Source organism: Chaetodon trifascialis, chromosome 5 (genome assembly GCF_039877785.1).
Source record: "Chaetodon trifascialis isolate fChaTrf1 chromosome 5, fChaTrf1.hap1, whole genome shotgun sequence".
Taxonomy (NCBI): Eukaryota; Metazoa; Chordata; class Actinopteri; order Chaetodontiformes; family Chaetodontidae; genus Chaetodon; species Chaetodon trifascialis.
This window is the reverse complement of record NC_092060.1, coordinates 25,457,466-25,473,632: the sequence shown is the minus strand read 5'-3', so window position 1 is coordinate 25,473,632 and position 16,167 is coordinate 25,457,466. Positions and strand designations below refer to the sequence as shown.

General features: G+C 41.1%; 1 protein-coding gene across 2 annotated transcripts in view; it reads left to right on the top strand.

Annotated features, from left to right (window-relative positions):
- The window catches only part of pdgfc (platelet derived growth factor c), a 45,154-nt gene that overhangs the window by 22,321 nt on the left and 6,666 nt on the right, over positions 1 to 16,167 (top strand). For both annotated transcript variants that reach the window (XM_070962838.1, XM_070962837.1), the window contains exons 2-3: positions 6,092 to 6,284; positions 10,818 to 10,998. In XM_070962838.1, coding sequence (XP_070818939.1) covers positions 6,092 to 6,284; positions 10,818 to 10,998 — 374 coding nt within the window. The remainder of the gene's footprint in view (positions 1 to 6,091; positions 6,285 to 10,817; positions 10,999 to 16,167) is intronic.

The window sequence follows — 16,167 nt, the reverse complement described above, 5'->3', positions numbered from 1 at the left end:
TTAGATGACATTGGTTAACCCCGAGAGTGAGGTCATTTTCAAGTCAAAGTTACACCCAGAATTCGTCCTGGCTGGTAGCGTGTCTCTGCATTTTACAGCACACAGAGGGCAAATCGGAGAGGGAGGATATCAATGGGAAGGTTGAAAAGAGAGAAGCAATGAAAAGACAGTATTGTTTTTTTTGTTGTTTTTTTCAAAGATAAAGAAAAGCTCCAGGAAACAAAAGGAAGGAGGTTGGTTTGTGACCTTGTGGATTTTGCTTTAATCAAATACTGGCTGTCAGCTGATGTACACCGAAGGAGAACACTCTTAAGGAGTTTCTGCTTTGATGCAAGTGAACAAAAGATCCACAGCGAAGAATCACTCGGACGGTTCATTCTTGATCTTCATGCACAAAGACCTGAACCAAAGAGGAACGCAAACACATTGTCCCCCCACCTACTGCAATTACCTTGTGATGAGTACGTAAGGATTAGGCAGGATATTTGCAGACTTTTTGGATTAAGTTATTATTTCATCCATGCAGATCTCTGGCATACCTTTTCATCAGGACCTTAATGCTTTCATGTCAAGGCCTTTTTTCCCTTCTTTCCCCCTTTCTCTGCAAAAGCAAGCTCAGATTTTCCTTTCACATTCTCCCTTTAATTACAGACTTATTAAAGAGGCATTCCAGTCATCATTTAACAGATTTTCCCAAGGAATTATGTACAGAGAGAGCCCTTAAAAGCAGACATCTATTCATAAATAGATGTAATAGAAATAGATTTTTCTTGTTTTTTGGCCACTTCTATTAATACCTTATGTATACCTACTATCACACATACAGTACATCTGGACTCATATATTAAAGAATCGCATTTTGTTTCACATTATTCATCATGTGCTTTATGAGCCTGTATGTTGGGCCCACAGTAATGGGGATGTAATTAAAAACATGTCATTGTGATGGAGGGCCAAGCTTTAATAGCATGAAAGCTATCGGCTTGTTTCCTCCTGAGCCAGCAAATGAATACAAAAACAGTCAATCAAACCTAGTGTGTTGCCACTACTTGCACCAGAGATTAAAGGCACAATCAGCCATTTTTTTCAGTAGTTTCTGCAAAGAAATCAAAGAAGTATTGACTGCATGGACAAAAAGATTAGGTAGATTTATCTGAATATGATCATGCTGTTATTAATGGCTTGACAGGCTTAAAATGGCTTTTTTTTTAATCCAATGCTGGATAAAGTGTCTACTTTCTGTCCACAAGGAGTGCATGTATTATTCTGCAAAAAGTTTGAGTTACTTGAAGAAGGTGGCCCTTCTTTGGTGGGACAGTTCGTACTCGAGGCCAAACTCTTCACACAGTTATGAAAGAGCCCGTTCACTGCGAAGTCATGCCTGGGCTTTGTTTTCCTTTGCTTCTGGCACACTGTCATTCAATCTGTTCCCACCTGGCTCACCACCAAACCCAAATGAAAACATCAAAGTGATATGTGCAATCTGAAGTAATTGTTTTTTTCTTAAAGTGTCATTGTTGCTTTACTCTGTTGGACAGACTGCATCAGTCAGGATGCCAGGAGAGAAAGTCTGCATGTCATCAAGTTACATCTTGATGTTTTTTTATAGGATCAAAGAAGGCTTGGACACCGTTCTGCCAACAACCAAAAAGTGAAATTAAAAGGAAATCCCAAATAGCTAATAATGAACTCTGTATTCATTTACCAAATCCCTCCATTGAACATCCATTGTCCAATCATAGCTTAGCATCGATGCCTGTCAATCTCTGGATTTCTCCACATGTTGTGCATGAGGCTGCAGAAAGAGCAATATTCGCCACTTACAGAGTGAAGAAGGTCGCGTCTTTTTTAATTGCCTTTCCAAAAACCCCCAAAACACGACTGTTGCTGCTTTACTGAGAAACATAACCAGCCAGTGGTTCCAGTTTTCTTTATTCAGTTACTCTTTAATGGATCCGTGGCAGTGTGGTTCTCATCAACACAACAAAAACTACAAATTAAAATCGCACTGTGTCAATAAAACCAAAAAATGCAGCATAAGCTAAGAAATAAAGATCAGAAAACAAGTGAAACTCTTACTCATAAAACAACAAACAAAAGTAACCCATAACAGCAACAACAAGAAAACACATGGCACCAAAAAATAAATGAAAAGGTACCAAAACAGCGATCACACCAGCAATTTTTGCTGACGTGAGTTCTTGAAAGAAACTATGTTAGGTGCTGCCAGCTGACCAGTGCTCACTTGTTGTGTCTTATGAGGAAATCCAGTATGTATATATAAGAGGAAGTGTGGTGTATTATACCACATGAGAGTTTGCATGAATAACATAAGACTCGATTTTGATTTAGCTTGGACACATCAGGACAGAAGAGCAGTGAAGAGCTAATCTGGCAGCTCTGTTCTATACAATGTGAAGAATTTTTTTTAGATATTTATTTACAAGTGAGCGAACAACATCAATCATGACAGAATCTCAAGAACATTTCCTCGAAAGGTAATATAATATAATCACTATGGTCAGACCAAGACAGTACATAATGTCATGTTTTAGTGACCTGCTCAACTGATATCTCATCTATGGACAAACTGAGTAGCATTAGCAAGAACATCCCTACTAGCAAATGCATTTAGTTTAGACCAAGTTCAATTGTGCAACACACAGTTTAGTCCTCATCCTAAAAATCTCTTCTCCTGTAACATTAGGAATGAAATATACTGTAAGCATTAAGCATAAATCTAACCTCTTTCTTGCTTGACCTCGTATGTAAGCTAAGCAACCCAGTGGGGTCATGCTAGAATGAAACTTGAAACTTGAGTCTAACATTTCATGTTTCATACTTTTAAAACAAGGATAAACTAGTTCTACATGTTTCTTACTTCCATGTTGGTATACATGGACTATCAGATGGTGAGGATGCTGATGCCTGAATGGGTCATGCAGCTTTAGTCTTCCAGGACGATATCACGCATGTCACCATCAGCAGCAAACTCAATGACCCTTTTACAGGGCTCTCATTTTAAAAGGACACATTGTTTCAAAGCTTATTAAGAAATTCAAGTGGTAAATCTGCCACCGTTGGTGTAAACCGCATATGTGCCCTGTGAGAGCGGAAAGCTTGACAGGCGTAGCCGCAGGGGGGAGAACTGTAAATTCTCTTTGAACTGCTGGTGACTTTAAATGATCAGAAAATGCTGAAACACAGACAGCACCCTGCAGAAGTTGGTTTCGCTTCACCCTCACTTATTTTCAGTGACCACTCCTTCAGACGGAGCTGTTTTCCTTGGAACCGTCCTGAGAAAGTCGGAGTTGCTTTGGAACTGTTATTTGACATTAAACAGGGTGAGCGCATGGTGCAAACTTAACCTGTCTGTGTTTTTGTTTCTGTTGCAAGCAAATAACCTCAGAATGAATCACCCTGCTGGGTATGAATCACATCCTTAAATCAAATTTATGGCGAAATAGAGAATAATCAAGCTCAAAATGTGCTCCAAATATAAATTAGTCCATACAAGTTGCACTGGGGGAAATGGTTACTCATCCGTTTAATGCACTGACAAACTTCCAGCAGCACACTCGTTCTCCTGAGCACATTAAACCCCTGCTGGTTCCTCTGACGGCTCGGCGTATTGGATTGGTTTATGAATACTGAATGATCATCAGCCGTACAAAAATAAATACTGCTTAAACAAATTGAGGATAGGCTGGGGATGGGATAAATTTATCACGCTAATCTCTGAGAAAGAGTCATCAACATGTCAGCGCTGCATGTTGATACTGACAACAGGATACAGAGCCAGTGTTGAGGTATATTGTTGTTTTGCGTAACAAACTCTATGGGAGTGTTGACAAGCGCTACATGAGGAATTTTAAGACCTCCTGTTATCATATAAAAAAAAAACAATGTTAGCCTCTTGTCGCCTCAGATGTCGGCCTCTGTGCTGTCATTTCTTGTTGTACTGCTTTGGAGCACTGCGACCTTTCATGTAGTTAAAGCAATTTGTGAACAGTTTTTTTGTTGTCCCAAGACTCACATGAGAAGATCGTTCATTTCAGTCGTACATCCAATAAAAAGCTCTGTGGTGGGTTAGCCTAGCTTAGCACAAAGTTGAAGGCAGGGGCAAGTTTTAGTGTCACAGCTTATCTATCTGGCTGAGTTGTGCGTGTTGTTATTTTGCTAATGTTGAATATTCCCAAGGCACATTTTGCTTGATTTGTATGTTAATTCAATTTTTTTTTTTCATGCAAATGATGCCAATGATAGACTAGATTTATAACAGAGCTGGAGCTTCTCATGCATACATGATTGAGATTATTGTTACTAATGTTAGTAAGTTAGCTAAGCTGTGATAATACCCTAACTAAATGCTAGCTAGCATGAGGTTTCCAAACATTACATTTAATATGCAGTATTCCAGTAACATTGGCAATAATTAGTCCTGTTACAGATATTGCTAACAATATTGATTTATCCTAAACGTTGGAGACCAACAGCAAATTAAAAATTGTGCGCATTTGGAAAAATCAGTGTGTTCTTGTATTTGGGAGAGGCATGTCTTCATTAAAGGTCAAACAATGGAGATATGTTGGGTTTTGGTTTGCTTCTCATCTCCCATAGGCTTCAATAGAAACTGGCACCAAACAGAGTAAAATGTTGTAAATAACTGATGGTGAAGACTGGCTGTTTCCTCTGACATTTTGTGCTAAGATAGATAAACATTGGTACTGAAAAGGAGTATTTACATTATATATCTGTATAGTACTTCAGACTGCTGCAGTGGTGATGAAGGTGATCTTTCATAATAATCATACTAAGAGATATTTTGCATTGATTTGGATTAGTTAAAACATGAAAATGGTAAAATCTGCCTGCTTACATTGGATCTATTATTTTTAACTTGGTGAACTGCAAACAGTCCTGTAATGAGCATGGCCGCAGGGTGTTGTCAGTGCGATGCTTGTGAGGCTCAGGTGGAACTATCCTGGCAGTTTTTTTCCTGAAGGTGACGGAGCCTGATGGAGCCCCGGGGGACTGAGTGACAAGCTTTGTCACTGTGATTCAACCCTGCAGCCACTGGTCCCAGTGGCCCGTAATGGCTTTGTGAGAGGAGCTTGGTGAAACCCATCAGGCAGTGTTCCCCTTCAAGTACTCTGCATTTCTGCCAGCGCTTTAGATCTGTTGAGTTATGGTGACAACACTTAAACGCAAAGCCACATAAATACAGACAAGGCTCCAAAATATAGGTTTATGATTGTGAACTTGTTCAGTTTGTTCTGTAAGACACATATTTCTCACCCTCTCAGCTGATTTTAAGGCGTTCTCACTGTTCACCTTAACCTGTTTGATTCATTGCTGTCAGACTGTCCCTTTCCAGCCTTCTTTAAGCTGTCGTTTCAGTCCTGCCCTTGCACACTTCACATCTACCCCTCAATCTTCTTTGTTTATCAGAGCAAGACCCTGAGTGTGACTCAGATGCAGGTCTGGGCTTCTTTTCATGAGCCATGATGAGGTTTAAGACTGTGTTTGTTTCCACATCGAATTCGATCATGCAATCAATAAATATTGAAATTACATCAGTAACAACAAAGATCCCTAGTTTGTGTGTGTGTGTATGCTTTCCTGTGTGTGTTTGTGTGTATGTTGCTCGAATATCTAAAGGTCAGTAACAAACCATAAGGTAAAAAAAAAGGTAAAATAAATAAATAAAGCTAGCTAATAATCTAATAATTTCCCCCTGTAATCATGTGTTTAATGTAGCAGGTCGGTATTGGTATCATGTCTGAGCAGGATGTGTCAGGGTTTTCCAGACAGACTGTCCAAGCGTGAATAAAACATTAAGGGAGCGTCAATCTTGTGTCCCTTCTTTTAAGTCTCACCTTTTATATTGGACACTTGGTCAATGTTTCATACAGCATCGCACCTCTTTGCAAGGTGCTTGACATGTTCACGTTACAAATCATATCCTGACGTCTTCTCCAAACCAAGCCCACGTCAGTGAAATACATATAGGTTGCCCCCACGGCTAACGTATTTGATCTGAACCAATCAAACTGCTGCAAACCATAAAGCATTCTGTTTTCTATTTTAGGAGTGCAGGATTCCCATCAGGAGAAGATCATAACAGTGTCTGGAGAGGGACTGGTCCAGAGCCCAGACTTCCCACACACTTATCCCAGGAGTACCGAGTTGGTCTGGAGACTAGTGGCGACCAGTAACATGAGGATCCAGCTCACCTTTGATGAGAAGTTTGGTCTGGAGGACCCTGAAGATGGCATATGCAAGTAAGAACACACATATAGGAAGAACACATTTCATTTTGGGGGACAATAGTCTGCTGGTCATCTTATCAGTTGTTGCTCAATGCTCTCAGACTGCTATCATCCTGATTAATAGCAGCAGACTTGTCTGTGTTTTTTATTTTTATCTTAGATTATTTTGTAAGCTAATTTATTTGTTCCTGTCCTCCAGCCCGGCTGGCTTGCAGGGCCTGTGTAATGTTTGCTGCAGGGCTGGCATGCACCAGAAATACTGGGACACATGCATTACTTTCCTGTCAGTGTCCTCAGATTATCAGTGTATTCTCGGTTTATACGTTTAATTTCGAAAGATAAGAACAAGTCTTATTTGTAGGTATTGTCTTGTGGGAAAGGATAACCTTCTTCAGCAGAAGACAGTTTCGCATTAAGACTTTTCTCTGCTTGCTTGACCAGCTCTCATCAAATAGGGGCTTTCCCAGCTGGCATGCCAGATATGCGTTGGGGCAAAGATCTGTCCTGCCTATGTTCTTGTCCATCTTTAAAGATTTAGAGTCTGAGTGTGTGGCCATTTGTGAAATTGCCTTTGGTCTGCCGTGGCAGCTCGTGAATATTGAAAACCCAGCAGGAGAGTGATTTGTTTCGCCCAAGACTCCATGATGATGCTGTATTTTACTTGATGCAGTCGATATTTTTAGCTGCTCACGTGATTGTTCGAAAGACACACGCCTCACTCTCTGACTGGCAACACATAAACACAAACGCACACATATACATACAGTGCATCCTCTGCTTTATTGAGGAGCCCACTTTCAATTACTGCCTGGGCTTGCCTCTGTTGCCATTCAATTTAAAAGGGGATCCCGGGCCCTGACGATCGATTTACCCTGTGTGCATTATGCTCAGTGCCCTGCTGTCAATATATCACAAGTGACTGGTTAGCATGCAGGAACCCAATCACTGGAAGGTGGAGAGAAGCTGGGGGAGGGTGACCTCGCTCGTCATTCCTAGAGAGCCCCCTAATGGATGACAAGGTGAATGACAGCCCTGTACAGAGCTCACTAGGATTAGATGTTGGACATGGCAGCACTTGATGTGTTTATTTTGAGAGATTAACTATCAGGAAATTAAAAGAAGATGTGGCCATGAATTAGTATTTGCAGTGACAGTTAGCTTCACTGATCAATAAGGTGTTTGTACTCTGTCTCAGATTTTCTGCGGTCTGGTTAAAGATGGGTGTGCAGCTATAATGCATTTCCATCTGGGATTCATGCCTCTGTTCCACATTACTTCCTGTATCGTGTCTTTGTTGGCTGACAAAAAGCTGAAAAAAAGAAAAGAATGTGAGTGCAGGTAACTCAAGCCCCCCCCCAGCAGCCCTCCGTGGTGGGCTGGGTGCAGGTTGACGAATGAGGTTAGTGTTGCTGTTGAAACCCCATGAGGGAAAGTTCCACCGCTGGGCAGGGTGCAGATTGACAACTTTTGTGCCGTTCTCCTTTTACAAGACCGCACTCGTCAGCGTCCTCGGGGAGGGGGGCGAGAGACAATAACAACATCCTTTTCCAGGGTCATGCAAGTCAACGCCACGTCTACCACTGCAGCTCTCACATTTTTCACTCCCCGAGCCCCCCAGGCCCAACAGGTTTTGATCAGATCCCAAGAAACACACTTGGCAGGGTTGGCAGACAGATGAATGCAGCATGCAATCACAAGCAGCAACAGCCACACATTCACAAGTCTATCTACATGTCTTTTCCCTCATCCTCTCTGCTTTTTCTCTCAAACACACACACACATTAACACGCCTCTGGCCTAGTCTGCATAATCTACTTTATCTCTCATGTGTGTTCACAAATTTATTCACAAAATCTGCCCTTAGACTTTCATTCTCCTGCACAGCAAAAAAAAAGAACATGTACAATGTTATTGATACTCTTACCCCTGTGTCACTGCACAATGTGATGCAAATAAACAAGAATGTAATCTCCTGTCCGGTGATTCACAGCAATGGCAGGGGATAAAACAAACAACAGTGGGAGACGTGTTCGGCTCTGGTAGCAAGCCTGGAGCGAGAAGTCTTCACGAAGATGAGAGGGAGGCTGTGCAGTGGAGATGCTCATCTGCTATTCTGTTTGTCTGTGGCACGATGAAAAGCATTCTTACCAAATCCACTGGAGGAGAGGCATATTGGAGAGGGATTGGTCTTGCTGCTGGTTGGCATGGCAGCAGAGTCGTGCTTGGCAGCTTACAGACAGGACTGTTCTCAGAAAGGCATTTATGCTCTCTGTCTGTGGTGTGAAAGGAGAGGACTAAAAAAAAAAAAACTGTGTTCCTGTTGCTAATCTGCATCATTTCAAGCGCTAGATGCTGCATCTATTAATAATGTACAAGGAAAAAAGCTATGTGGGAGAAAGCTTTGCAAATATTAAGCACAGTTTCTTTGCCATGTGCAGGAAGGTAATCCTATCTGTTAGCGCTGTATATAGGATTCCTTTGTTGTTCTGATCCTGTTCGCTGTGACTGTACGTACAGTTCGGTATGTATGTCAGTGCATTTGTAAATCTGAGAAACCGCTGTTAGACATGGTGATTCTGAACACATGGCGATGTGTAATGATCAAGGCGTGCTGCATTATTGATGAGCCATCTGTCAAAGCTCTGGAGCTGTCTGAGGGCTGATTTTTCAAGAGGAAAGCTTCTCTCCTCACTGACCTCCATCGAGAAGGCAGAAAGAAGCTAAACTGATATTTTATCCTTTTTCAGAACCATTTCACGCCCGTCTGGTTTGCAATCACATTAATACATTTTTTATAGTTCATGCAGCTGTCTAACATTTAAACTGTGAACGTATGCCTTTGCCAAAGATCGGCTTCAGCTCCGCCTTTCCCAATACATTTGTTTGTGCAGATTACAAACTTCCTGTTTGACTTTCCAAATCAAAGGCAGCAGAGTCAGTAAATTTATCGAACCCCTCCGCTTCAGTTTATTTAACAGAAAATCCATTTTTAGTCTTGCTCATGTCCCTCCATGTTGTCTTATTGAAACCAGCTCAAACTGAATCTGTCAAGCCTGTGCAAAATGTAAACAATGTCCTTGAAATCCAAATATCCGAATTGGCAGCACAGAATGAGAGGTTAGCGTGCCTGTTGACGCAAATGGCAAAGTGATTAATTCCAGACCGTGAAGAGTCAGTGAAACAAGGCTGTATTGAATGCAGTGCAGCCACTGGTTAGGCACACAGGTATAAATAATAAAGGCTGAACTCCTGAACTGCGCGTCTTAAGTGCTGAGGTTGGTTGATGTTAGCCTTGGCACACCAAATGAGTCTGGAGCAAGGCCATATGCCTCTCCACTTCATAATGTTTACTGGTATTATGGGTTGGCAGGGTGGCCAGCAGAGAGAGAGACTGTCATGTAATTACAGAGTCGCAATGTTTGATCCCCACAACAAGCAAAATGATGCTTTTATTTATACTTTTCTCAACTGAAATTTATACCATCACTTTGTTTTGTAAAAGGCGTGAGATCAAATCCCCGAAATCTGTTAAACCCATCATGTTAAAACCAAATATTATTCCAGAAATGGATGGGATTTTTTTTTTTTTTTTTTTTTTCAGATACAGTGATTTGATTTTCAGCCACCAACAGCTTTTGCAGGTTTCGGTGATTGTGATGTTTATAGCCAGAGAAACACTGTGTAATTTGAACTCTGTTGCAGTCCAATTACACGGGTTATTTCTGTGGGTATCAAAGAGAAGTTGCTGACAGTGGAAAAGGAAACACGATTCTGAACCCGCTATATAATAAAGGTTAAGAGGTAAAAGTGCCTCATTGCAGAATAATTTAGCAAAATACCTTCACAGAGATATTCATACTTTATTTTTTGCTCACATTGATATCCAAACCTGTAGAGCCCAAAACAGCAGACACGTAAATTTAGTGATTTTTCAAACAACTCAGAACTTGGAGTCCAAGTTAAGAGGCCTGCAGCTTGGCCCCAGTCAACATACACTACAGTACAGCGCGAGGAGCTCAAGGTTTAATTAAAAGCCATATTTCAATATAGCAACATGTAGCGTCAGTGTAATGGGCATGTCAAAAGGCTGCATCAGCAGCCATAACCACTAAATAGTAAGAACAGCTGCTTATGCTGCAGTGTCAACCAGCCTGAGGTTTGTCCTCAACACACTGGCAATATCCAGTTCATTTTGATTCATTTAATTCAGACAGTAAATAACAGACATATCTCACCTGTCGCTGCTGAGATACTGAACCTGCTGTTATAGATATTTCTTTTCTTTTTCTTTTTTTTAATGAGGTTAAACCTTTATTTCCCTGGGCAGATTTAACAATCACCTTCAGAAGGGCAAGGCAGAGCTGAGAGGACGGCACCATGACACCACATTAAAGATGCTGACAAGCTTCCGACAAGCAAAAATACAACTGAAGTGAACTAACGTGCATGTGTGGAAGTCTGAATCTACAATCTGTTGTGGTAGAACTTGGACAAAGACGATTTGGAGCAGCTCAATAATTTCCTTTCTCTGTTTCACTCCTCCAGGTACGACTTTGTGGAGATAGAGGATCTCACGGAGAACACCATCCTGGGTCGCTGGTGCGGGTCACAGTCGGCACCAGCCAGTCACACCTCCAAAGGCAGTCAGATCAGGATCCGCTTCATCTCTGATGAGTACTTCCCCTCTGAGCCGGGATTCTGCATCCGCTACAGCCTTCTTCCTGAGGTGCGAACATTATCGTGGTCAGGGGGTGAAAAGTGTGCATTGGAAGTCGCTGAGCGCTTAGCATTTCTCTGCCTCTCTCTCCAGCTTCAGGGAGTCCACATGGCAGTAAGCAATGCCTCTCCATGCAAGCACAATTAAAATAATTTGCTCGCTGCATAACATGGTGGCTTAATTTGCAATCATCCATTTATTATATGTGTACCCGAGGTTTTAAGCATCATTGGGGAGAAATTATGTTGAAGCACTTTGGAACATCTGGCACCTGCACTATCATTTATTATACTTATGGAGATACACACAAGCCAGAACAGCCCATGCACCTATACACAAACAAAACAAGAGGCTCACAGGCTCTGCAGGGATAATGGCGAGCCAGACCGAGGTGCCAATGTGAAGGTTCAGTCAGCAAAACCACTGCGACACCTTCAATGACTCTGTAATGGACCCTGGAATAGTTCTATAACGTTATACCACACACAACAAATCAAGGTATATCCACTTAAAATGGGCTCAAACTGTAATTTTCTCATTTTCTGAGGCTGGTAGTGTTTCCATTTGTAAATAATCAAACTGTTCTATATTAGTCTTCTATATTAAACCATCTACCCTCTGAACCTGTACAGTATCTATAGCTCCAGTGAGATGACAGGCGAGGTGTCTCAGTGTCACTGATTGAGTGCTTGAGACTGAGCTGGAGACAATAAGTGGTCTCACATTCACAAATAGTCCTCTGACCCTCGCAGGGACTCATTCAAGCCCTTGAAATGAAGGTGGGAATTAAGAGCTAGAAGTGCTTTTTGTGTGGAAAATTGTCTGTCTGTTTCATTTTCTGCCCGTGTTTTATCATCACATACAGTAGTTCAAGAGTAACATCCCCTTTTATGTGTTTTTACAGTACCACACTTCACAGAGAAAGACATGTCATTTTACTCCACACTCAGCCCTGAAATGTATTTCTGGCAACAAAACACAATCATCTTTTTTCTGCTCTTTCCTGTTATTTCTCCCTTGTCTTTGCGTGTAACATAGACTATAATCGCTACTTCCATCCCTTGCTAATCTTTGTTTCCGTTCACCTTTAAGACTTTTGGCAGATGCCTCATCCAATAAAATTTAGAGTGTGTGCATAGCATAAGATTTAACTCATTCAGTACATCAGCAGCTTTGCTAAAGACCAGCAAAGAGCAACATAGCAGCAGGTTTGTGTCACAAGGATGATTATCATGTATGATAAAACAAAAGATATGAGCTAAATATTAATGGTTGGAGCCAAAGCACCAGTATTTTGGCATACTGTTACATCATGCCTCAAGACCTCTCCCATGTCAGTCAGAGATTAGCTTGTTTTTTTTTCCTTGTTTGGAGGAACTTTGTTCTGTTTTGCCACGATGCCAATCAGCTGTGAGTGACGTCTCGTTAGCTGAGCTGCAGTAGCAGTTTCTAAAAGCAGTTAGCTTTAAATAATACAAATACAGTGTACCATTTCAAAAGCTGTTATTTCTGTAAGTCAGTTTACACCAACGTGTACAGCCACATCCATCACATTCACACTTCTTGCCATATTTGTGGCCAGTCTGTGGCTATGTGTGATATAACTGCTCTAACTTTGCAGGAGCAGGACGCCCCCATGCTTATCCGTGCTTACAAAGCTATTATTGGTCAGTTGTGTTTACGACAAAGGCAAAAATCTATGAGCAAGACTAAGTTGAATTGCTGAACAATCTGAAAATGTTGGCAGTGATCCAGCAACCCAATCACCAGAATAAATGTTGGCATTGTACTTTCATGCAGACCACAAAAATGTTGAAACGTTGCATGTCTTTACGTTATTTACATTCCAATTTTACATTTTCTCATGTTTCAATTTTCTGTTTTATGTTGTGAAACACTGTGGTTTAGGTCTGGTACAAGAAACACTTGACAAGGGTTAGGAAAAGATCACATTTTGTCTTGAAATACCTGATTTTGTTGCCACAAAAAGGGCTGGAAAATGTCCTGACATCCAATATAGGCCAAGCTGTCTCGCCGCCATTTCCCCCTCTTGCTGATGAGAAAAACTCAACTAGCTGTCCACGAGCTGACATGAACAGCCACAGCTCTCAAAAAAAATATTGAAAAAAATGTTAGAAAGACTAATGTGGCCGTGCAGAGGTAGCTGTAGCCATCTTTGTCTTGCTCCTTCTTCCCATTCCTTCTTTTTAACTTGCTTTTTTCTGCCCTTTAGACCACACACACACAGAGAATCCCTTCCTCCCTGATCCCTTCACTGACAAAAGCCCGGAGATAAACTGAAGAGACAACTGCCATGTTTTAACCTGTCACGTTGTAGTTCTGTTCACTTGCTTTAAGTAAACAGCTCTACTGCTCATTAATCCCTATCGGCCTGCAGCACTGAACTCTTTCAGGCACAAATAGGCAACAGAGGTCACTGATGGCGCTTTGTGTTCTCTCTCTAGCTTTTTTTCTCTGCTTCAAAAGGCTTTTTCTTCTTTTATTCCTCGTTCACATTATTATTGCATTCTTCCTTCACCCCTAAAAGCCAAAACAACATCAATAGCAGCACCACCTGACATGCTGTGTCAAGGCAGCGTTTCTCAAAATACAGATCTGTTCAAAGTGAAAAATCAGTCATTGGATGTACGAACTCCTGCTGGTTGAATCAGAAGGATACATTTTGTTGAATTATTGCAAGTTATTGTAATGAAGGCTGCTCAGTCAATCTCCAGCGATGTACACCGTATATTTACCATCAATAGACTGCAGAAGTTTGTGATGTTGAGCCACAAGCGAGGCCTTTCTTTATCTAATGGAGATGGATTAATCCAATAAAATGTTATTACAAGGAGTGACTCAATTCCGAAATCCCTGAAGTGGAGCTAAGTGTCATCTGATGATTAGTTTTTACTTTATTTGAGCAGCAGTCTGCTATAGTAAAATGTTCAAAGGGTACTACAGTCCTTGATATGGTTTTGTGGATATTTTACACATTGATCTCCTTTTCCACAAGGGATGGATCCAGTTTATCCCAGCACATAATCAAAAATTACTAATTTGTCTGCAAGGGCCTTATAATTTGTGCAATATAACAGACTGTCTGTCCACTGACCCATGATAATGAAAACTTCCCCATAAAAAACCCCTTTAAGATAAGATAAGATAAGATAAGATAAGATAAGATAAGATAAGATAAGATAAGATGAAACTTTATTGATCGAACGCCAGAGAAATTTTGTTTGTACAGCAAGAATGAAAAGGAGACATAGAAAAAGAACAAATAGACAATAAAAAGGGTAAAGAATAAAAACAACTATATAAATATACATTATATACAAAAAGAGTATAAAAACAATATTGCCCTCAGAATGATGGCTCAGTTTTACTTAAGTAGTGTAAAACTGATGAACTTAGGATCTAAATCAGAAATAATGTGATCAAAGAATAAATAAACAAAACTCAAACAAGGTTTGATATCCATCACATTTATCCAGCACATATGATTGTTTTCTTTATATTACACCTCCAGAGGGATTTTAAAAGGAAAACGCCACATGAAACTGTGGATGTTTTGGAATTTCAAAGTCAAATTTAATCATTCTGCAGTAGAATGAAGCTACTGTGACCGCTGTGGCGTTCAAATGTCCACCACTAACTATGTGATGGAACAAGAGGCCGGGTTTGTCTTTCATATTCCAACTGCAGAAGGTGCGGAAACCGTGAGGGGGGGTAAAGGAAGCTTTGGCCTCTGCACGTTTGGCCTGGCGTCGCTTTGAACTTTTCCTCTGACAGAGGAGGAGCACGCTAGAACAGCAGCACTCTGTTTCCTCTGTGGTCAACCAGCAGCTACTGGAACCTCATGCCACGCAGGGGCCAGCACTTTAGTTTATATTTAAACAAGCAATAATTCCTCTCCACCACTTCCATGGAATGGAAGGGGGGGGAAATAAGACTCAGTCTGTAATTCACAGGAAGAGATTTTAGGAAAAGCGAAAGGGCCGAGGGAAAGAGGTTGTTAAAACACAGAGGAGAAGGAGTCTGTTGAATGGAGGGGTGTTGAGTGGTGGCTTAAAGGAGCAAACGAAACATACATCATTGTCTCTGTGAGGTCCCAGCCCAGAATTAAACCTCACCGCTCCCGAGGCGTGAAGATCTTTCTTCTAGCTCAGTTCATTTTAACGGATTGAAGAGAGTTTTACACACTCAGACTTGAATGGAGGTAGATGGGATCCTTGTTAAAGCAGATGGTAATGACTGGCAAAGCCACGCAGGAGGCTTTACCGTTGGCATGATGAAATTGAGGTCTGTTTTTACACCAACCTCAATTGCAGTGTGTGGCGTATAGTGAGAGAAAAAAGCACTTTATTCACGCACAACAGCCCTTGTTGCTTACTCAAAGCTCTCTTGTGCAAGGAAGTGGTTTGCAACTCCATGTAAAAGAGAAGATATTGTTTTTCAGAGCTCTCCCAAGATGCTATTTCAGAATTTTCATCTCAACATAGTTAGCTGAACCTGCCATTTTAGTTACCAGAAATAAGACCGTGTGGTTGTGCTGTGTAAGAGCAAAGAGAGCTGGAAATGAGGTGATCACAGCTTGGAAACAAGGTTATTTCTTGAGGGGCAGGGGGTTCAGAGAGTTTGGCAATGATAAGGGGTCTGTTGCAGGCTTTCGCACTTTGACTCTGTCTAAGGTCACCCAGAAAAATAAAGGCACATTTAGCTTTTTTCCGTTTAAAGCGAAAGCTGGACATTGCTGTCTTGTTAAACATCCTCCAGCGGCCTGTGCATATTACATATCTGCTGATATGGTGATGCACATATTTTGGATCATTGTGTCAAGCCTATTATGTCCACTGAGTCTCTAATTTCTGCTTTCAGATGTTTTTTCATAATAAAATGGACATAAACTGTAACTAACCGGAAACTAAGGAGCATAACAATACCTCACATAACAGCCCATTTGAGCCTCTTATGCGCAGAACTGTGCAAGAAAATGTACACATTTAGAGATCACCAGAATCCTGTTTTTCCTAAAATGAGGATCTTTAAGTGTGCATACACAGCTTCATGTTGTTCTGTCATGGCCTTTATTCATTTGTGGGACTGTTGGATCCAGGACATTCTTTTCACTGTGTACCTGTCTCGTCAGGGTCAGCTTTTAGGAAACGAGCCGTG